The sequence below is a fragment of the Entelurus aequoreus genome, linkage group LG24, assembly GCF_033978785.1.
Source record: "Entelurus aequoreus isolate RoL-2023_Sb linkage group LG24, RoL_Eaeq_v1.1, whole genome shotgun sequence".
Lineage (NCBI taxonomy): Eukaryota > Metazoa > Chordata > Actinopteri > Syngnathiformes > Syngnathidae > Entelurus > Entelurus aequoreus.
The window spans coordinates 26,028,028-26,051,534 of NC_084754.1; the positions used below are offsets into that span (position 1 = coordinate 26,028,028).

At 38.7% G+C, this 23,507-nt stretch overlaps 2 protein-coding genes across 7 annotated transcripts in view; one reads left to right on the plus strand and one right to left on the minus strand.

Moving 5' to 3' along the window:
* cpne2 (copine II) overlaps positions 1-9,798 on the plus strand; it is a 79,481-nt gene extending 69,683 nt beyond the window's left edge. For both annotated transcript variants that reach the window (XM_062035821.1, XM_062035822.1), the window contains exon 16: positions 8,870-9,798. In XM_062035821.1, coding sequence (XP_061891805.1) covers positions 8,870-8,977 — 108 coding nt within the window. In that variant the 3' untranslated portion in view covers positions 8,978-9,798. The remainder of the gene's footprint in view (positions 1-8,869) is intronic.
* psme3ip1 (proteasome activator subunit 3 interacting protein 1) overlaps positions 1-23,507 on the minus strand; it is a 111,382-nt gene that overhangs the window by 39,522 nt on the left and 48,353 nt on the right. For 2 of the 5 annotated variants that reach the window (XM_062035824.1, XM_062035825.1), the window contains exon 7: positions 11,515-13,695. In XM_062035824.1, the coding sequence (XP_061891808.1) occupies positions 13,430-13,695 (266 nt within the window). In that variant the 3' untranslated portion in view covers positions 11,515-13,429. Of the gene's footprint in view, positions 1-686; positions 1,318-11,514; positions 13,696-23,507 lie in introns of those variants that run through there. The other 3 variants (XM_062035827.1, XM_062035828.1, XM_062035826.1) reach the window with 3 other exon arrangements.

Consider the following 23,507-nt stretch of genomic DNA (forward strand, 5'->3'; position numbering starts at 1 on the left):
GATTCAGCTCGGCCTTGGGATTTTTGGATATAAAGAAATGCTAAACATTGTATCTGTGACACGACTCCAAATCGGCCTGTTGCTTGAAAGTCAAAAGCTGGGTTTAGTACTTGTCTGATGCGCTTCCTGTTACAGTAAAGTACAGCACACACAGAGTTCCTAGATTTAATGTGGTGAATGACTCAATGCAGCAGCAGAATGTAGAAAAAAGAAACTTGCTTAGTTCGTCTGCAGACAGCATGTAGTTGAAGTGTCCGACGCGTTCAATAACGTCCTCCTGATTGATTTCAGGGAAGGTTGCCTGGAGCAAGTCCTCAAACCTTTCAATGCTTGGCTTCTATAGAAACAGCTGGTCAATATGTTTAGCTTGTTTCTTGACATATGTAGTCCAGGATTGTCAGATGCACTCACTCTTGTGAGGTTTAAACTGAACCTTGAAAAGGCAATTTTCTTCAGAAGTTCAGACAGAAATTCATTCAATGACCAAGATTAGGCTTTTTATCTTTTATTTAGTTCAAGTTGACGAGGCCAATAACAGGAAAAACCTTAAAATACAACCACAAAAAGAGCTTTAAGAAAATGTAACCCAAGAAGCGTTGTTGAAATGAAAAATGTACAGTTTGTTGTCGGATTTATTGTTGCTATTATTGCGTTCATCTGTGTAATAAAAACAATGATTCCTGATGTGGGAGAAAAAAATTGTCTCTGGATCTATATCGTTCTCCAATTCCAGACTTTTATGACGTATGTTCTAAAAGGTTTTCAGTTCCAAATTGTCTTGTTTAAATGAATGTGCTCCTAAAACCTGGTCTTCCTGTTCAATGGTCCCTTGGAACGTAGTAGTGTTGATGTTGATTGTAGATGGGGTTTTTCCCCCGTAAGACTCCATGATTGTTGTCGCTTTTGTCGAAGCACTGTGAACTTTTAATATTTGTCTAGAACCTTGATTTGTTGACAACAAGTACTCTTGCTTCCGGACATCCATTCCGCTTAATGTAAGTTTTTCCCCTGATTCCTATAGTCACGCGCTTTCTTGGCGATGTAAGTAAGGTAAGGTGCTTGTTCATGTACACATTTGTACTCTTCAGGGCCTTTCTCTGTCTCAGCAATGCCATTTTAGATTTCCTGTTGGCGAGCTTCACAATGATGACCGGCGTGGTGGTGGGGTTTCTTCTATTCAGTGGGATGCACGGGTCGATGGTGTTATTATCGACTAACATCCATTGATTGCAGAAAGTTGAGCACTTGTTGCGTTGAATCATCCTTCTCCTCTGGTGTCAACTGCTCTGGCATAGGATCAGGGAGTGATGCGCAGCCCTGCAATGATGATATTGTTCAGTAGTGTAAAGTGACCTGTCTTTTCTTTGATATTCTCCAGATTGGTGTTATTTTGTAGAAACTGTTGGCACAATGCTGTCTTGCAGGAGTTTTCTTTCTTTTCTCGCTGCTGTTTCATGAATCACTGTTGTTGTTCCTTCATGTAGGACTTTCACCTCATGTCTTACCACTGTGGTGTCCTCCTGCCAGACTGTCATCTCCTTTCTCACGGATGCGGTTTCCTCTCTGAGAATCTCCCTGTTCTCCCTAAATTTCTTTATGTTTTCTTGCTGATGCCTGCATGTTTCCAAGAGATGATTTTACATCTTCTTATACTCCAATCATCTTTCTCTGGTTTTCCACCACACCAATTCTCCAATTATCTGTTTCTTGAATTTTGATCTGTGAACCCGAAAGTACTAGGGTGGAAGTTTTGCTTTGGTTGCATTTAGAGATGTCCGATAAATGCTTTAAAATGTAATATTGGAAATTATCGGTATTGTTTTTTTTATTATCGGTATCGGGTTTTTATTTTTTATTAAATCAACATAAAAAACACAAGATACAATTACAATTAGTGCACCAACCCAAAAAACCTCCCTCCCCCATTTACACTCATTCACACAAAAGGGTTGTTTCCTTCTGTTATTAATATTCTGGTTCCTACATTATATATCAATATATATCAATACAGTCTGCAAGGGATACAGTCCGTAAGCACACATGATTGTGCGTGCTGCTGGTCCACTAATAGTACTAACCTTTAACAGTTAATTTGACTCATTTTCATTAATTACTAGTTTCTATGTAACTGTTTTTATATTGTTTTACTTTCTTTTTTTCAAGAAAATGTTTTTAATTTATTTATCTTATTTTATTAATATTTTAAAAAAGGACCTTATCTTCACCATACCTGGTTGTCCAATTTAGGCATAATAATGTGTTAATTCCACGACTGTATACATCAGTATCGGTTGATATCGATATCGGTTGATATCGGTATCGGTAATTAAAGAGTTGGACAATATCGGAATATCGGCAAAAAGCCATTATCGGACATCCCTAGTTGCATTCATGGAAGTTGTTAATGTGTTTATCTTTGACGGCCAGCGGCACTTGTAACTTGTTTAATTAAACAAATATCAATCCTTGCGCTGTGTTAGCCTGTTTTGGAGATCTTTTGTGTGTCAAAAACGCTTAAAGTTTGTTTAAACTTTCACGGTTTGATCGATGTATAACTTCGAGTTGCTATGCGACCGCTTTTCGCTAGGCTAACGGCAACTTCAATTCGCTTATTAAAGCAAATCTGTGCCTTTCGCCGGGCAGAGTTCAGATCGAATGTTAGCAAGCTGTCTTGTGGCTGTGATCACAATCAGTGGTCAGGAAAACCTTTATTTTAGTCAGAATTCTTGTAATGAGAGCAGAGCTTATTTATTTCCCGGTAACAGAATGGGATGATGAGGCATACTTGCCAACCTTGAGACCTCAGAATTAGGGGGATATTGAAAAGGCCCGCTTTTTTCCAATCATTTTGGAACTTGCAAGTGTACTTCCTCTTCTTACTCGTCGTCGCCATGTCTCTTCTTCTGTCCCGACTCCTTCTTCTTCTGTTCTGATTGCCGCGCTTGACTTCGAGGTGTAACCGTTATTATTGTCCGGCCGGAAACGGCGGCCAGTGAAGGATAGGGATGATGTTCGTTAGGAAATTATCGATGTCAATGCCATTAGCGAATCCTCTTATCGAAACGTTTCCTTATGGAATCCAGAAAGGTTGTTATGTGTGCACTGAGTTCCAAAAGCCATAGATGTTATGTGACTGGGCCGGCACGCTGTTTATATGGAGGAAAAGCGGACGTGACTGACTGCGGCCGTTAAAGGGTGAAGGTTTCAGGTGAGAGAGGACGCTAAAGGCACGCCCCCAATATTGTTGTCCGGGTGGAAATCGTGAGAATGGTTGCCCCGGGAGATTTTCGAGAGGGGCACTGAAATTCGGGACTCTCCCGGGAAAATCGGTAGGGTTATTGTCAAGTATGCGATGAGGATCGATTTTTTTATAATGTTATAACTATTATTTCTGTTAAAAAGAATACTTATTGAACAACTCCATTCATTCATTAATGTTCTACCATTTGCTGACTACTGAGCTAAAATCCCAAACTTTTTTGACATGAACGCACAAAATGTAAAGGGCTCTGATTTGTTTTACCACTATGAAATGTTTTAAAGGTATAGTAAGTGTTCATGAGTGTGTGGAGGACTTGAAATTCATAAAATATTCATATAAATCACAAAATAAATAGAATGTAACCCTCGCAACAATCAAGGTAGCACTGTACTGCTAATGCAAATATATGTTAATTAAGGTAAATATACCGTAATTTTATGAATTACAATTTTAGGCAGTAGAACAGGCCTGGGCAATTATTTTGACTCGGGGGGCCAAATTTTGGAGAAAAAAATGTGTCTGGGGGCTGGTATATCAGGTTTTTGTTTCATCTGACATCACATGGACAAAGATAAGACCTTCTGGAGAAAAGTTCTGTGGTCAGATGAAACAAAAATTGAGCTGTTTGGCCACAATACCAAGCAATATGTTTGGAGGAGAAAAAGGTGAGGCCTTTAATCCCAGGAACACCATTCCTACCGTCAAGCATGGTGGTGGTAGTATTATGCTCTGGGCCTGTTTTGCTGCTAATGGACCTGGTGCTTTACAGAGAGTAAATGGGACATGGAAAAAGGAGGATTACCTCCAAATTCTTCAGGACAATCTAAAATCATCAGCCCGCAGGTTGGGTCTTGGGCGCATTAGGGCGTTCCAACAGGACAATGACCCCAAACACACGTCAAAAGTGGTAAAGGAATGGCTAAATCAGGCTAGAATTAAGGTTTTAGAATGGCCTTCCCAAAGTCCTGACTTTAACCCAGTGGTTCTTAACCTGAGTTCGATCGAACCCTAGGGGTTCGGTGAGTCGGCCTCAGGGGTTCGGTGGAGCCTCCGCCGCGGAGGTCAAGACACACCCGACTCATTGTGTAAATAAAAACTTCTCCCTATCAGCGTATTATGGATACCCCCAAACAATGTTCCCTCTAATTGTCCATCTGATTTGCAGGTGTGTAACTTGTTGTGAGTTCATGCACTGTGTTGGTTTTGTTCTTTGAACAAGGTGATGTTCATGCACGGTTCATTTTGTGCACCAGTAAAAAAAAACATATAACTTTGTCGTGAATTTGAAAAAGAAAAAGTTGTATTTATCACTAAAGAAGGGTTCGGTAAATGCATATATAAAACAGGTGGGGTTCGGTACCTCCAACAAGGTTAAGAACCACTGCTTTAACCCCATTGAGAACATGTGGACAATGCTGAAGAAACAAGTCCATGTTAGAAAACCAACAAATTTAGCTGAACTCATTGGCGTTGTTAGGCCTATTTTAGGGGGGCTCAAGCCCCCCTAAAATGTTCTTAAGCCCCCCTAAATAATTTTGTGTTAAAAAATAAAATAAATCTTTTTTTTTTTTTTACAAATACATGCCAACATATTCATTATAAAGTGGCCCCAGTATGAGTTTAAATAAATAATCATATAACCTGTCATTATTCACTCAGTTTCCCCTCACTTCATAGTGTAAGGTAGAGAGCCGCTTTAGTGCGTCGGTATCCAATCCATTCCACTTGTTCATATAGAAAATCCCCACATCACTCAAAGCCCAGTCCGCATTTTCTATGCGACCTTGCTTGCGGTCCTGCAGGTGTACGAAGCACATTAGCACACAGCACTGCAGAACAACAACCTTGTGTCTGCAATTGTAAATAATTTAGTTTTTAAGTTTTGTGTTTCTTGTAGAATCTATATAAAGTAATATACATTAGCCTATTGTTAAAATAATGAAAAAAACATCATTAAATATATTTGTTTTATTGTATTGTTACATTAATAGCTGTTGTATTATTATAGGATGGCTTGTTAAACATTTCATAGGATTTTCAGAGGTGGAAAAACCAAGACATTTAATATAAGATGTAAAATGAATAAATACATAAAAAGAAAAAGACAAAAAATGGTTAAAAGCCATCGTCCCGGGGAGCATTTAATTTCGTTCCGTGAATTTTTTAACCATCCCCGGGACGACGGGACTACGTTAATCTCAAGCCCTGGAAGTTACATTTTATTGTTTGCATTATTTGTTTCAGCATTGCACTTTGAAGATGGTCCCTCAGCTCTTTGACAGCTTTGGCTCTTTTTCAGATCAGCAGTCTTTCTTATTTACAGTATATATAAAAGTTTCTCATTTCTATTCAGACTTCCATATATATTTAATTTCCTTAACGGCTTGCCATAATATATATATATATATATATATATATATATATATATATATATATATATATATATATATATATATATATATATATATATATATATATATATATATATATATATATATATAAATATATTATATACAAGCCAAATTATCCCGATCCAGGTATTACTTTAATACAAGTAATTAAGTAATATTTCCAGGGCTTGTAAATGTAATCTGTGCAACTTCAAAATATTTGGGAACAAACAATTATTATATTGTGAGCTAAAGTGGTGGCATTAGCCTCTATGTTGTGAATGAATAACATAGAGGCTAATGCCATGACTTTCATTGTTTCAGTGTATCTCGAAGGATCATGCAAGTCATTGTTTCTTGTTGATGCTGTAAACAAAATGTCACTGTGCAAGCCCATGTTTGTTGTTGTACTGAACACAGATTGAAAAAAAACAGACTGAAATAATAATAATAACAATGATTAATTTCTAAGTCTTTGTTAGCCGTCTGTGAAGTTTTGTGCTTGTGCGCTACGTTCGCTCGCATCCTGTGCATCTCCTGGGGGCTAAGCCCCCCCTGTCCTTAAAAGCTAGTGACGCCCCTGGCTGAACTGCACCAATTATGTCAAGAGGAGTTGTCAAAAGTTCAACCAGAAGCTTGTGGATGGCTACCAAAAGCGCCTTATTGCAGTGAAACTTGCCAAGGGACATGTAACCAAATATTAACATTGCTGTATGTATACTTTTGACCCAGCAGATTTGGTCACATTATCAGTAGAGCCATAATAAATTCATAAAAGAACCAAACTTCATGAATGTTTTTTGTGACCAACAAGTATGTGCTCCAATTACTTTATCACAAAAAAATAAGACGGACAGAATTATTATTGGAAACTCAAGACAGCCATGACATTATGTTCTTTACAAGTGTATGTAAACTTTTGACCACGACTAGAGATGTCCGATTTCGGACTGCCCATATTATCGGCCGATAAATGCTTTAAAATGTAATATCGGAAATTATCGGTATCGGTTTCAAAAAGTAAAATGTATGACTTTTTAAAACGCCGCTGTACGTAGTGGTACACGGACGTAGGGAGAAGTACAGAGCTGTTGCGCCTCCCAGTCATACTTGCCAACCCTCACGATTTTCCCGGGAGACTCCCGAATTTCAGTGCCCCTCCCGAAAATCTCCTGGGGCAACCATTCTCCCGATTTCCACCCAGACGACAATATTGGGAGCGTGCCTTAAAGGCACTGCATTTGCGTGCCGGCCTAATCACATAATATCTACGGCTTTTCACACACACAAGTGAATGCAAGCATACTTGGTAAACAGCCATACAGGTCACACTGAGGGTTGCCATATAAACAACTTTAACACTGTTACAAATATGCGCCACACTGTGAACCCACACCAAACAAGAATGACAAACACATTTCGGGAGAACATCCGCACCGTAACACAACAGAACAAATACCTGAACCCCCCCGCTACCCCGCCCACCTCAACCTTCTCATGCTCTCTCAGGGAGAGCATGTCCCAAATTCCAAGCTGCTGTTTTGAGGCATGTTAGAAAAAAATAATGCACTTTGTGATTTTAATAATAAATATGGCAGTGCCATGTTGGCATTTTTTTTCCCTAACTGAGTTGATTTATTTTGGAAAACCTTGTTACATTGTTTAATGCATCCAGCGGGGCATCACAACAAAATTAGGCATAGTAATGTGTTAATTCCACGACTGTATATTTCGGTATCGGTTGATATCGGAATCGGTAAGTAAGAGTTGGACAATATCGGAATATCGGGGAAAAAAAGCCATTATCGGACATCTCTAACCACGACTGCATGTCTTAATGAAATTAAACAATGGATGTCAGCTAACTTTTTGCAACTCAACGCTAAGAAAACGGAAATGCTGATTATCGGTCCTGCTCAACACCGACATCTATTTAATAATACCACCTTAACATTTGACAACCAAACAATTAAACAAGGCGACTCGGTAAAGAATCTGGGTATTATCTTCGACCCAACTCTCTCGTTTGAGTCACACATTAAGAGTGTTACTAAAACGGCCTTCTTTCATCTCCGTAATATCGCTAAAATCCGTTCCATCTTGTCCACTAGCGACGCTGAGATCATTATTCATGCGTTCGTTACGTCTCGTCTCGATTACTGTAACGTATTATTTTCGGGTCTCCCTATGTCTAGCATTAAAAGATTACAGTTGGTACAAAATGCGGCTGCAAGGCTTTTGACAAAAACAAGAAAGTTTGATCATATTACGCCTATACTGGCTCACCTGCACTGGCTTCCTGTGCACTTAAGATGCGACTTTAAGGTTTTACTACTTACGTATAAAATACTACACGGTTTAGCTCCAGCCTATCTCGCCGATTGTGTTGTACCATATGTCCCGACAAGAAATCTGCGTTCAAAGAACTCCGGCTTATTAGTGATTCCCAGAGCCAAAAAAAAGTCTGCGGGCTATAGAGCGTTTTCTATTCGGGCTCCAGTACTCTGGAATGCCCTCCCGGTAACAGTTAGAGATGCTACCTCAGTAGAAGCATTTAAGTCTCATCTTAAAACTCATTTGTATAATCTAGCCTTTAAATAGACCCCCCTTTTTTAGACCAGTTGATCTGCCGTTTCTTTTCTTCTCTCCTCTTCTCCCCTGTCCCTTGCGAGGGGGAGTTGCATAGGTCCGGTGGCCATGGATGAAGTGCTGGCTGTCCAGAGTCGGGACCCCGGGTGGACCACTAGCCTGTGCATCGGTTGGGGACATCTCTGCGCTGCTGACCCGTCTCCGCTCGGGATGGTTTCCTGTTGGCCCCGCTGTGGACTGGACTCCCGCTGATGTGTTGGATTCACTGTGGACTGGACTTTCACAATATTATGTCAGACCCACTCGACATCCATTGCTTTCGGTCTCCCCTAGAGGGGGGGGGGGTTACCCACATATGCGGTCCTCTCCAAGGTTTCTCATAGTCATTCACCGACGTCCCACTGGGGTGAGTTTTTCCTTGCCCGTATGTGGGCTCTGTACCGAGGATGTCGTTGTGGCTTGTACAGCCCTTTGAGACACTTGCGATTTAGGGCTATATAAATAAACATTGATTGATTGATATTCTTTATAATTCACAAACCAGTATGTTCGAAAGGGAGTAGGAAGAAGCAAATCAATCGTCCATACTGCAACTAAAGTATTTCCTTGTGCTCTCTTTTCCTCCCAGGCACCCAAGGAGACCCTCGCCAAGTCAGTCTTGGCCGAGCTGCCTCAGCAGGTCACTCAGTACTTTAAACAGCGAAATCTACCACCCACCAACACTGCACCAGAGTGAGCACAGCATCACACAAAAAGGCCACGTTTGACTGTACTATAGTCCCACTGTTAACAGCCAGTGCATATTGAACGTGTGTGTGTGTGTGTGTGTGTGTGTGTGGCTGATGGCATCATACGTGGAAGACATCTTGTTTTTATATTGGAATGTTTCCGGTTCAAAAAAGGCGAAACTTGGGTGAAAGCATGTCTGACAAAAAGTGCAAAAGTCAGAGCAACACGCAGGTGAAAGCAACTTAAAGAGAGGACAATATTGAATATTAACGTACTACTTTTCTGCATGTGTGTCTCGTGATTGATACTGTGTGATCTCAACGTTGTGGCGTAAAGTCCCCCTCGGACCGAAACGTATCAGTGGTCACGCGGATCTTCAGGTAGCAGCTGGGAATAAGTTTCATTTGTGTGCTGACGTTTATTGTGGATGTCCAACAGGAAGATGAGCTTCAATATGACAACGATTTAAAAATCATGTCAATCATTCTGCATGTCGCCAGTCACTGTTTACAGAGTTAAAACGTTTACAGTGTGCTCATGGGCACAAAAGCACGTGTGTGTAATAGATTTTTTTTTGTAAATACTTGAAGATGATTATTTTGTCACAATTATGTGAAAGATGCAAGAGATTACTGATATGCATATACAGTATCCATATTTATATGATGTGTGATAACCGCCGTTTTTAATTGTACTTTCAAGCTGTGCAGAGCTGCGTTCTTATACTAATACAAAGTGTATCGCTATGTCCGTTATTTGTACTAATTGTGTTACTCTTCATTTTAGAAAGTTGTGTCCATGTGAACGCTCAGGTAAATAAACAAAAACGACGACACCCTGTCTGGAATTTTTCTGCACAAAACAATTCAATCAATATTTTTTAAAGAATGCATTATGTGACTATATTTCGCGCATATCATTTCAGTATAGTACCAACACTACTACTAATACTACTACTAGAAACCCCAAAAGCAGTGAAGTTGGCACATTGTGTAAATCGTAAATAAAAACAGAATACAATGATTTGCAAATCCTTTTCAACTTATATTCAATTGAATAGACTGCAAAGACAAGATATTTAACATTCGAACTGGAAAACTTTATTTGTTGCAAATGTTGGCTCATTTGGAATTCGATGCCTGCAACATGTTTCAAAAAAGCTGGCACAAGTGGCAAAAAAGACCGAGAAAGTTGAGAAATGCTCATCAAACACTTATTTGGAACATCCCACAGGTGAACAGGCTAATTGGGAACAGGTGGGTGCCTTGATTGGGTATAAAAGCAGCTTCCATGAAATGCTCAGTCATTCACAAACAAGGATGGGGCGAGGGTCACCACTTTGTGAACAAATGTGTGAGCAAATTGTCCAACAGTTTAACAACAACATTGTTTAAAGAGCTATTGCAAGGAATTTATCTGTGAAAACCCCTGCACGTAACATTGAATGCCCGTGACCTTCGATCCCTCAGGTGGTACTGCATGAAAAAGCGACATCAGTGTGTAAAGGATATCACCACATGGGCTCAGGAACACTTCATAAAACCACTGTCAGTAACTACAGTTGGTCGCTACATCTGTAAGTGCAAGTTAAAACTGTACTATGCAAAGCGAAAGCAATTTATCAACAACACCCAGAAACGCAGCCGTCTTTGCTGGGCCCGAGCTCATCTAAGATGGACTGATACAAAGTGGAAAAGTGTTCTGTGGGCTGACGAGTCCACATTTCAAATTGTTTTTGGAAACTGTGGATGTCGTGTCCTCCGGACCAAAGAGGAAAATAACCATCCGGATTGTTCTAGGCGCAAAGTTGAAAAGCCAGCATGTGTGATGGTATGGGGGTGTATTAGTGCCCAAGACATGGGTAACTTACACATCTGTGAAGGCACCATTAATGCTGAAAGGTACATACAGGTTTTGGAGCAACATATGTTGCCATCCAAGCAACGTTATCATGGACGCCCCTGCTTATTTCAGCAAGACAATGCCAAGCCACGTGTTACAACAGTGTGGCTTCATAGGAAAAGAGTGCGGGTACTAGACTGGCCTGCCTGTAGTCCAGACCTGTCTCCCATTGAACATGTGTGGCGCATTATGAAGCCTAAAATACCACAACATTGAACAACTTAAGCTGTACATCAAGCAAGAACAAAAAATAATTCCACCTGAAAAGCTTAAAAAATTGGTCTCCTCAGTTCCCAAACGTTTACTGAGTGTTGTTAAAAGGAAAGGCCATGCAATGTGTTGCTGCCATTAAATTCTAAGTTAATGATTATTTGCAAAAAAAAAATTAAGTTTCTCAGTTTAAACATTAAATATATTATCTTTGCAGTCTATTTAATTGAATATAAGTTTAAAAGGATTTGCAAATCATTGCATTCTGTTTTTATTGACTAATTACACAACATGCCAACTTCACTGGTTTTGCACTACCACCCTATTAATATAATTATAAAAGCTTATGTCTTTTTTTTTAACCATTGATCTTGATGACAGTAACCAATCAGTGGACAATAGTGAAAATAAACAGACACAAAAGCGCACATGAAAAGAGAAGGTTCTTTATTTCTCCTCAGACCAACACGGAGCGTGTGAGCCTGAGGAAGCAGCAAAGAGTTGAGCATTTCCCCAGAATGCTGCGACTCCAACATCCTTCACATGAGTCTCCAACACAACACAAACTTTGCATGACACCCAAAGAAAAGTGTGAGATGCACCCTTGCTGCAAAGCAACCACGTGACACGTTCTACGCAGCGTTTTTCCTTCTTCCACGGCTGCCAATCAATGCTCCCACAGCCAAAAGCACAGCTTGTTGTTGGGAGTGGGCTGCGTGTGGGGGGGGGAAGAGCGGGATGTCGTCAGGGAAGGCAGTGCGGGATTGCTTGCTGGGTTTAAACTGTATGAGACGTGATCGAGGGAAGGAAGCGTTATGTTGCGGTGCCACACAGGAAAAGCACCAACAGCGACTTGAAATGTTGCTATTTATTAGGGTTAGTTTCACCAACGTTCTGCCATGACAGTTTCATTTGCAACACTTTACTCACAGCTTCCAAAATAAAACTTGTAACACGTTCTCACAAGCATTTACTAGGACAGGGGTATCAAAGTCAAGGCCCGCAAATAAATGATCTATTTGATTAGTATTAGAACCGGCCCACAGGCCACAGCCGCCTGCTGCTGTTTTGAATGCACCAATACTCCATCAGTGTTGGTGCTAGGAATTTTAAAAATGGGGTCCCAGGGACTCCCATCAAGTCATAAAAATGGGGTCCCACAGTACATTTTTGGGGGACCACTTTTTTGTAAGCGTTTTGAAAAGAAATGATAAATGTATGCATTATCCTGTTATATCTCACATTCTATATTGTGTTTTGGAAAAAGGTTGTCATAAACGTTACTTAATTCATTAAATAAAATAGTACAAAAGAAAACACATTTTTAAGGAAATGTAAATGTATTAAGTTGTAAACATTCATTCACTTTCCTTCATGGATCTAAACTTTATCACTGCCGGTATTTTTTTCTATATTTTTATTGTAATATTTTCACAATGTGTTTGTTCTATTTTAGGCCAAAGTAAGACAAAGAAAACATTCTGAAGTTGTCTTTATTTTTTAGTTGTAATGCCATGATTTTAATAGTCCGGCCCTTCGTGTGCACAGGTTTTCCTCCATGCAGCCCCTCAGCTAAAATGAGTTTGACACCCCTGTACTAGGATTATTACAAAATGTGTTGAACACACTTAAGACTTAATCAACAGCAACTCGTGTACGTTATTTTTGCTTCAATTGCCGCAAGACACCATAAACCAACATCAAATTTAGTTGAAATACGAGTTTTGGAGTTACTGGACTCATAACCATAATGACACTAAAAACTACACACATACTGTATGTCCAAATATTGCATTTCCAATTTGTGTCGTTTTTTTTAGCAGGTTAATGTGTTGCATTAACCTACATATTGACTTTATTTCTATTATATATTTATTAGAACTGTCAAAAATAACAAGTTATATTATTAATTACAAAAAATGACCGCATTAATCGTGTGTATGCAGATTAATCATGCTATTTAATTGGACTGCACATGCTCCTTTATGGTTACCTATAAGGAGTTAATAAATAACATGCATTCAAGTAAAACATCTAACAATGTTCCTGGTTGACATTGACATTAAAATTGCATTTGTATTAAATATGGTGATTTTAGGTTAATTTAAATTCTGCAAGAATAAACCTGTGATTAATCACAATTATTCCACATTCAAAAGTGCGATTTAATCAGATTTTTTTAAATGAAATATTTGACAGCACTAATCTTTTAAATTGTATTTATTTAACCTCTATTCAATTCTTGTGGATACAGATGTCGTTGTATTACTATACACACTTTGTTGGTCAGGCGTACTGCGCGCGCGCATGGGTGTGTGTGTGTGTGTGTGTGTGTGTGTACGACAAACTATCTGTAGGCTTTCCTGTGCTTCACATACGGTGACATGACTGCGTCCACGCTACCTTCGCTGTCCGAGCTGGTGTCAGAGTCGCTGCTGCCGGAGTAATTGCAGAGTCCCGGTAAGATGCCGATGCAAACTGCTGCTGAGGGCAGGTGAAGCACACCTGGACTGGAGTTGAGAGGCGGTGAAGGGTTCTTGGGCACCAGGCCTGGGACTCTTGCTGGACTTTCAGCTCCCCCTGACCTTCCTTCTCCTCCTCCTCCCTCCTGCTCTGAACAACAGAAACTACTGTCAGGCTGAGAGCTTCACCTCTTACTAATACATGCTTAGTAAATATATCTCTATATAGAGCTCATTTGAATATTTCACATGAAAAATGCAAGTAATGAAATATCAATTTTACTGACAGGCTACTGTAGAAGTAATGCAAAGTACACATAACTCAGGGGATAAACATATTTAGTGTGTGTTTCAACTGGACAAACTGTGGGCACATTTCTGCAATAAGCACATTAATAACACCTCTCAATGTAAGCAGACATGCTTTGTCTACTGTACATAAATTGTGTATAAAGCATAACAAGTACGTTGGTCACGCAACTGCCATTTGTGGCAAGCAATGCATATGTATGTATTTTACTTATATATTTTAGTCTAAGCAGTATTTCTTAACCATAGGCCCACTTTTGGACTGCCAAAAAATATGTTTTTCAGCTGTGGTTTGTTGTAATACACTTTTCCACCACTTGTGGCAGTAATGACAATATCAAACAAACAGAAGAAGTCTGGAGCTAAAGTCATATACGCTCCCACATACATATACAAATAAATACAGTACATATTTACACACTCAAAGTTCGTACATCCACACGCACATTCATTATACAAACATACTGTATACACATACTGTACATATACATTCACTGTAAAAACATACATATACACATACTGTACATATACACTCACTGTACAAACACACACATACACATACTACACATACATTCACTGTACAAACACACACATACATATACTGTACATATACATTCACTGTACAAACACACATTTACACATACTGTACATATACATTCACTGTTCAAACACACATACTGTATACACATACTGTACATATACATTCACTGTACACACATATACACATACTGTACATATACATTCACTGTACAAGCACACATACACATACGGTACATATACAAGTACATATGCACACATACACTCATGCACATAATCAAGTTTCATCAAACATATATTAACGTTGTTGCCCTAGGGTAAACTGGGTATAACACATGGCACACTGACAAAGCTTAACCTATTGTTACTATAACAATCTACAAGGTTAAGGTTGCTTCTCTTTCTTCCCCTCCATTTTTCTGCATTCTTTCGTATCTCAAGTTATCATTACGTATATGTATTGTTGCATTTGAACAATTGTATTGTTGATAATAAAGGTAAAGTATTGGTATTGTTTATTATCAATAGCGCTATTTCTATTGGTATTCATATTGCTCCATTTTTAGTGTAATAATGCTCATTGTCATTTCTGTATTTTTTTTTTTTTAATTTTCGCTAACTGCTTATTTGCTATTACTTTTACCATCATATTTGTACATGTCGTATTTGCTGATGTTGCTCTGTTGTTGTTGTTGTTGTTGTTGTTGTTGTTGTTGTGTTTGCTGTTGTTGTTTTTGTCTCTCTGTCTAATCCCCCTCTTGTCCCCACAATTCCCCCCTCTGTCTTCCTTTTTCTTTTTCTATCACCTCCTGCTCCGGCCCGGCTGCACCAAATGATAATATAAATACATTTAATAAAGTCAAAATACAAGTAAGGCAACAAGAGAAGTATCCTACACTTCTCTTTTGTAAAGTAAATCTGAACAGCCGATATGGGCATCTACATCTGCTATATGATTTGCCCGAGAAGCTGGGCAGGACATTATAAAAAATAAAAATAAAAAGTCATAGAAGTTTCTTCAATGCAAAAATGATGACTAAAGAGATAAAGTTGTATTTTCATCTGCACCTAAATTTAGTTTAGTTTTAGACAGTTGAGTTAAGAAACATATTTATTATTTAATATTGTTAATTTAGTTCATTTATTTTGGCAATACATAATTGTATGTACATGTATTTTTCATCAGTTATGCATAAGTCCCTTACATTGCAGTATATTTGATTATTACTATTTTTTTAATAAACAGCCCGACCTACGGCTTTTTATCAAACAGCCTGAAGTCGTCTCCTTCTTCGTAAAGCTCAGAACATCAGCACACTCCCCCCTTTCACAATAAAGTGCTATGCACCACATCCGTTAAAATAACCAACTAACAAACAAAATAAAGGTTTCAAAAAAGTACCTTACACAACATAATGTGCTTAAAGCACTTATTGATACAGTACATTAACACAATTATGCTTTGACTTAAAATACTGCTCAAAACTGTCGAAAGATGTATTGCACTAATAAATGTGATATGTAACAATGGAAACATTCATAATACTGTAAAAAGTAAAAAACAGAATTGTTTTTTTTACGGAAAAACCGAATTGTATTGCTTTTATATATATACACACACACACACACACACACACACACACACACACACACACACACACACACACACACACACACACACACGCACACGCACACACATTTGTATTTATCTTACATTTAAATATATATATATAATACTATATTATATTTTCGCTATTGTTATTTTATTGTTATAACTATTATTATTATTATTTCTCCAATTTACACCCTTACAACACCCTTACAACTTAATCAAGGGCGTGTCATGATAGCACTGCATTTTCTGATCCTCTATAACATGTACAAACACCGTGCCAGCCCGGCCACATGGTGTATGTGGCTTCTACTTGCACACGTAGGAGACAGCAAGGCATACTTGCTCAACAGCCACACAGCTTACACTGACGGTGACCGTATAAAACAACTTTAACACTGTTACGTTACAAATATGCACCACACTGTCAACCCACACCAAAAAAGAATGACAAACACATTTCTGGAGAACATCCGCACCGTTAAACAACATAAATACAACAGAACAGAACGAATACCCAGAATCCCATGCAGCCCTAACTCTTCCGGTCTACATTGTATAGCCCCGCTACCACCCCCCCCCCCCCCCACACACACACATCAACCCCCCTCCCCATCCCCCTTCGTGCGTCAGTTGAGGTGGGCGGGGTTTGGTGGTAGGGGTGGGGGGGGTGTACAATGTAGACGGAAGAGTTAGGGCTGCATGGGATTCTGGGTATTCGATGTGTTGTGTTTATGTTGTGTTATGGTGCAGATGTTCTCCAGAAATGTGTTTGTCATTCTTTTTTGGTGTGGGTTCACAGCGTGGCGCATATTTGTAACGTAACAGTGTTAATGTTGTGTTAAAAAAAATGTTTATACGACCACCGTCCGTGTAAGCTGTGTGACTGTTGAGTAAGTATGCATTGCTGTCACTATTATGAGAAAGTAGAAGCCGCATTTAACATGTGGCCGAGCAGGTGCGCACTGCGCAGGCTGTAGAGGGCGCTAAAGCCAGTGCCAACACGCCCTACATTTTCGGTGTCTCCCGGAAAGATTGGGAGGGTTGGCAAGGATGATGCTGTCAAGCGCCGTTAATGTGAAACTCGCGGGCCGCACTAACATTAAATTATTTTAATAAGGTGTGTGTCTGAGACCCCTGTTTTAAACATGGCCCAAAAGTTAAAAAAAAGCTTTGAATGCAGTGTAATTTCATTTTAAATTACAAAAGAATTTTGTGGCTCCCATTGTTATCTTTAATTTGTGAAACTCGTCAAAATGGCTCTTTGAGTGGTAAAGGTTGCCGACCCCTGCATTAGACTAAAGATGAGAACATTTCCGAGTATGTGGCTGAACTGTGCAAGCGGTCTCAATATTGTTAATTTGGAATGGGACAGACATAGTAGGTGGCTTGCTTGGTCAAGACACAAAAAGGGCTTCTGTCAGAAAAGGATGTCACACTAGATAAAGCAATGGCTATGGCCATGTCAATGGAAACAACGACTAAAGATGCTTTGGAGGTACAGAAAAAAGCTGTGGGGAGCAGTATCCACAACATGTCAATGAATGAAAATAAAAGACATGATCAAAAGTGCTACAGATGGAGTGGAAAGACTTCCCATAATGCAAATAACTGTTGGTTTAAAGATAGAAATTGCAGGAAGTGTAACAAACCTGGCGACATAGAAAGAGTGTGCAGACAGAAGACTAGCAGCAAGCATGTATAAAGACAACATTCATACAGGAAGATGGTGCATGGAAGGAGGAAGGTGCATGAAGTGGCTGCATATCAAAGTGAATCAACATAAGAATCAGTTGGCTAAAGCTGCTTAAAGTTACACAATATGATTGAGGAAGGAGACAGAAAAATATCTGGGTCACACTCGATGTCGGCTGTCAACCTGAAGATAAAGCTGGACAAAGGGTCAGTCTTATCTGCCACCTCTCAAGCGGACTACAAACACTGGTTCCCCAATCTAAGACTGTGAAAAACCTCCATCCGACACAGCTGAAAAAGTGTCCCTCAAATGTAAATTGAAAGTGTCAGACAAAGCAAATACTATGGTGTTAATGTTGTACGTGCTGAGAAGAGGACGACCCCCAATTTTTGGACATGAATGGTTGAGGAATCTCAGACAAGATTGGCACACCATTAAGCTCTCCACTTGGCACAAACAGACCAATCCTTAAATAGCAGGCATGTGAGCACCCTTAGAGAAAAAAGGGGAACATTTCTATCAGAACAAAGTGCTGCCAAGCAAAGCCCCGAAAGAACATTTTTAAAATCAAAACTACATTTTCTGCAATTAGGTACATTTCTACACTATATATTACCTTTAGATGTATTCTCATCTACCAACCTCTTTTGGCTGTCTTTTTGAAACTCTCATGTCACATGTAATCATACTTGCCAATCTTGAGACCTCCAAATTCAGGAGATTTGGGGTGGGCGGGGGCAGGGAGTATATTTATAGCTAGAATTCACTGAAATTCAAGTACTGGTATTTCTTATATATATATATATATATATATATATATATATATATATATATATATATATATATATATATATATATATATATATATATATATATATATATATATATATATATATATATATGTGTATTTTATTATATATATATATATATATATATATATATATATATATATATATATATATATATATATATATATATATATATATATATATATATATATATATATATATATATACATATAAATAAAATAAATACTTGAATTTCAGTGTTCATTTATTTACACATTTACACACACATAACACTCCTCTCTACTCATTGTTGTATTTCAAAGTGTAATGCAGCCAGTAGCACAGCCTTTGAAGGAGCATAGGTATGTGCAGTGTAATATTCTGGGTTGGAGTCAATAACCAGGCGAGGTGACGAAGTTACATCTCTTTACTTCATACTTCAGAACCGACTCCCACACTTGCCGTCAGGGTGCGCAATACTATGTAAACCGTTGGCCAACCAAAAAGTAACCACAGAACACTATACGGTATAGTGTTCTGTGGTTACTTTTTGGTTGGCCAAGCGGACGTGACGACAGGCTGTCCTCACTCAGGTCCGCACGGACCTGGAGGGGGCGTGCCTTAAGTCCGACTGGAAATCGGGAGAAATTCGGGAGAATGGTTGTACCGGTTGATTTTCTGGAGAGACTCCCGAAAAATTCGGGAGGGTTGGCAAGTATGCATGTAATGTACCATAGAATTTGAGTTTTTTATTTAGTAAATGATTTACTAATAATATCATCATTGAAAACATTACGTAAAATTCTACAACATGCATGCAAAGAACTCAAAACATTTCCCATTTGTCAACTCTATCCTGTAGCCACGGCCCCTTGGATAATATACTTCCGGTGCAGTGACCTGTTTATATACGTCACGTTAAAAATATGCCTTCTCGCTGGCTACTAGGGCTGGGCGATATATCGAATATACTCGATATATCGCGGGTTTGTTTCTGTGCGATGTAGAAAATGACTATATCGTGATACTCGAGTATACGTTCTCACGCAGTTGCTTTTAGCTGCGGGCATTACAGTACATGCGTTTTTTCACTCTTTCTTGTCTCTCATTCTCACAGAGAGATAAAACAAGCGCACCTTCTTACATACGTCATATATTGTCACGCGTGCAACGTCATACGCCCTCGCGGAGCAGACAGGTAGCGGCATGGGTAAAGTTAACTGTGGTGCTAGTGGAGCGGTGCGAGTGGTAATACGAGAGAGAAAAGGTGCCAATCTGGTAACAAATGAAGGAATAATTAATTCCCAAGAAAAACAGCACGGGGTCCATCGTCTGGCGGTGGTTTGGCTTCAAGCGGGAAGATGTTGAACAGATAACCGTAATATGTCAAATATGCGGCAAAAGCGTTGCTACAAAAAGTAGCATTACTGCTAATTTGTAGCATCATTTTAAAAGTCACCCGCTAGACAATGAAGAGTGCTTGAAACTCTGCATGTCAACATCTCGGCCGGTGCCACACCCACAAAATGCAGAAGCAACCATTTCCAGATCAACACTGTATGAAAAAAATAGTCAACAACAGGAGATAACGTCCGCAGGAACCTACCACATAGCGAAGGACATACACTATTTGATTTCTTATTATGCAGCTAATTTTTATTTGACAGTTATTGAAATATCTTGTGTGACATCATGCACAAAAGTGCACTTTATTTGTTTTTAACTATTGTAGTGACGTTCTGTACAAAAAGTGCACTTTAATTTAGTGTTGTTTTGAAATGTCATCTTAGTGACATCATGCACAAAATTGCACTAACAGCTTGTTTTAAAACGTCTCTGACAATCTTGCACTTTCTGTTTGGAAATGACATGAATGTTTGTGCCACTGCTTAATAACTGTTTAATAAATACAGTTTTGGTAAATTGACTTAGTTGTGATTTCCCTCTCTGCATGAGAGTTTAAAATGAGCATATATTATTGCAGTATGAACAAGAATGTTTCAATGTAGACACATAGAATCATCACACTGGTGTGATTATATGCATCAAGTGTTCATTCAAGGCTAAGGCAAAATATCGAGATATATATCGTGACATGGCCTAAAAATATCAAGATATTAATAAAAGGCCATATTGCCCAGCCCTACTGGCTACTAATAAATGCTCTAGAACTAGAACTGGATCGGAACCAAAGTGTTCGCATTGTTATCATCTAAATATGATTAGCAGCAAAGTAGAAAGCCGGCAACGTTGTGGCTCGGAGAGCCAACACATTTTGTTTGGATCCTATTTTTTTTTTTTGATAAATCATTAAAAAAACGAGTTAGTGATACTTTGACGTGAAAATAATTGTTTAAAAACGCAGATTTTCGCGTCTTTGCGGACATTTCGCATGTCTTAAAATAGTGTCACATAAAGATGTTTAATAGACACACAAGGAGGTGTTTGCAGTGGGCATTGGTACATCAAAAGGAATAAAAGGCATGATTTCAGTTGAGGAAGGAACAACTCCAAAGTTTCATGAAGCCTGCACAGTGCCATGTGCCCTGCATCCAAAGGTGGAAGCAGAACTTCAGAACTTGGCAACATTTGGGTTCCCGTCAAAAGTTGAATGGAGTGTATGGGCCACACCCATTGTCCCAGTAATAAAGAAAGTAAATGCTGAAGCTGTTTGTATATGCAGCGACTTTATAGGGGAACTTCACTTTTTTAAAATGTTGCCTATCATTCACAATTCTTATATAAATAAATGATAAATGGGTTATACTTGTTATGGGTTATACTTCTACCTTCAAGGTACTAAAAGCGCTTTGACAGTATTTCCACATTCACACACACATTCACACACTGATGAGAGACATGAACACGTCTTTTTTAAATGCATTCTAAGTCGTAAATGAACATCCGCTTACAATAGAGTTAATGGGAGGTTTTGTATTCCGCCCATAAAGCGCTCTAAGTCAGTGGTTCTCAAATGGGGGTACGCGTACCCCTGGGGGTACTTGAAGGTATGCCAAGGGGTACGTGAGATTTTTTTTAAATATTCTAAAAATAGCAACAATTCAAAAATCCTTTATAAATATAAATAAAAACCTCTTTTTTTCCAAATAGTTCAAGAAAGACCACAACAAATGAGCAATATTTTGCACTGTTATACAATTTAATAAATCAAAAACTGATGACATAGTGCTGTATTTTACTTCTTTATCTCTTTTTTTCAACCAAAAATGCTTTGCTCTGATTAGGGGGTACTTGAATTAAATAACATTTTCACAGGGGGTACATCTCTGAAAAAAGGTTGAGAACCACTGCTCTAAGTAACCATCTAAAATCCGCCAACAATACTCCATTAACAAGTCATGACCTGAATTTTAACCAAGTATTAGCAATATTGTTATGATGAGCGCTAACGCAGAGTATTTTTAGCGGCACATTGTCACAGAGCGCTAACAAGCTTGTTGCAGCTATGTTGACATCATCGACTGGTGAGCTGCTTTCTTGCCTCGGAGCTTGAGAAAGTTTATTCTTGATCATAAATAATGCCTCTCACCTCGATAGCAGAAAGATGAAGACATAATCCAACAAGTCGGACAACTTTGATGTCCAATTTAGACACGGGAATGGGGAAAAAGACACGAAAAACCGCGTGGTTCCACCCCCCTTTTTCTTAGCGAGGTGTATGTTCTTCATCTAAATGGGAATATGAACATTCTAACAGTCGACATCCTAATGACAGCAGACATTGTACAGTAAGTAATGTTTTATTATGTTTGTTGCCTTTCATGAAGTCTGCAGTGAGCAGTAATCGGTGATGTTGTCGAAGGAAAAAGCGAACGTTGTGAAATGCTTAAAATGAGCAAAATATGTAAACAAATTAGTTGTTACTATAAATGTACCATTTACAACAATACATATACACTTGCATCATGTATTTACATCATGTGTTTCGATGTTTTTCACAGCGCTTCATAAGCGGAATATAGCGACTCCCTTAGGCTCTGTTGTAAACAGACTTTCAAACGCATTTATTTACTATTTAGAATGCATTAAAAAAAATAAAAACGTGTTCTTGTCGTACATAAGGATTGTGAATGTTCGTATCTTCCCTTTCAGATGGAGAATTTCTCCTTGCGAAGGGTTAAAAAAAAAAAAAAAAAGTGTGCGCAAAACCAGCGTCTTTTCGTGTCCAGGTAAGAGACATGGGTTATAATCGAGAAATAACTTTCACCAGCTTAGAGGCAAAAGAGCAGCTCACCTGCTGAGCATGTCAATATAGCTGCATAGGCTAGTTACTGCTCTGTGCGCAATGAGTCGCTAAAAAGTAGGTCCTTAACGTTAGCGCCTATAATAACAATATCGCTAATAATTGGTTAATATTCAGGTCACGAAATTGAAAGAGAGAAATATTGGCGCTTGTTGGATGTTTTTAGTGGGTTTCAGGAGCGGAATAGATGCAATGATGTCATGGCTCACATTAGCTCTATTGCTAACTGACTTATTCACGCATCAGAATGCATACAGAAAATAGACGTGTTCTTGTCTCTCATGAGGATTGTGAATGATAGGCAAAATAATATAAAAAGTGAAGTTCCCTTTAAGTTTGACATGTGTGGTCTCGACTATTGAGCTAATTTAATCTCATAGAAAATCTGAGGTGGGAAATCAACAATTAGGTCGCCAAGCGACAGCCTTGAAACCATAATGATTTACAGAAGTGGACAAAAATTACTCCGGAGATGTGCACAGCCCTAAAGATCAAAATGTCCAACCTTTGAGCTTACCAACAGCTTTTCATCCATCAATAATTAAGTAACGCATTGTTTGGGGATCAAATATTTTACTTAATCAAATACAAAAATACAAACTTTATCTCATTATTTTCCCTGATATGTTTAAACCTACCTTACACTAAACCTACCTTTATGATTTTTCTAATGGGATCAACTATTTATTTTCCTCATGGTATGCATTGTATGCAACAGAGTAAATCCTACTAAGCAGCAATAGTTAACATTCTGATT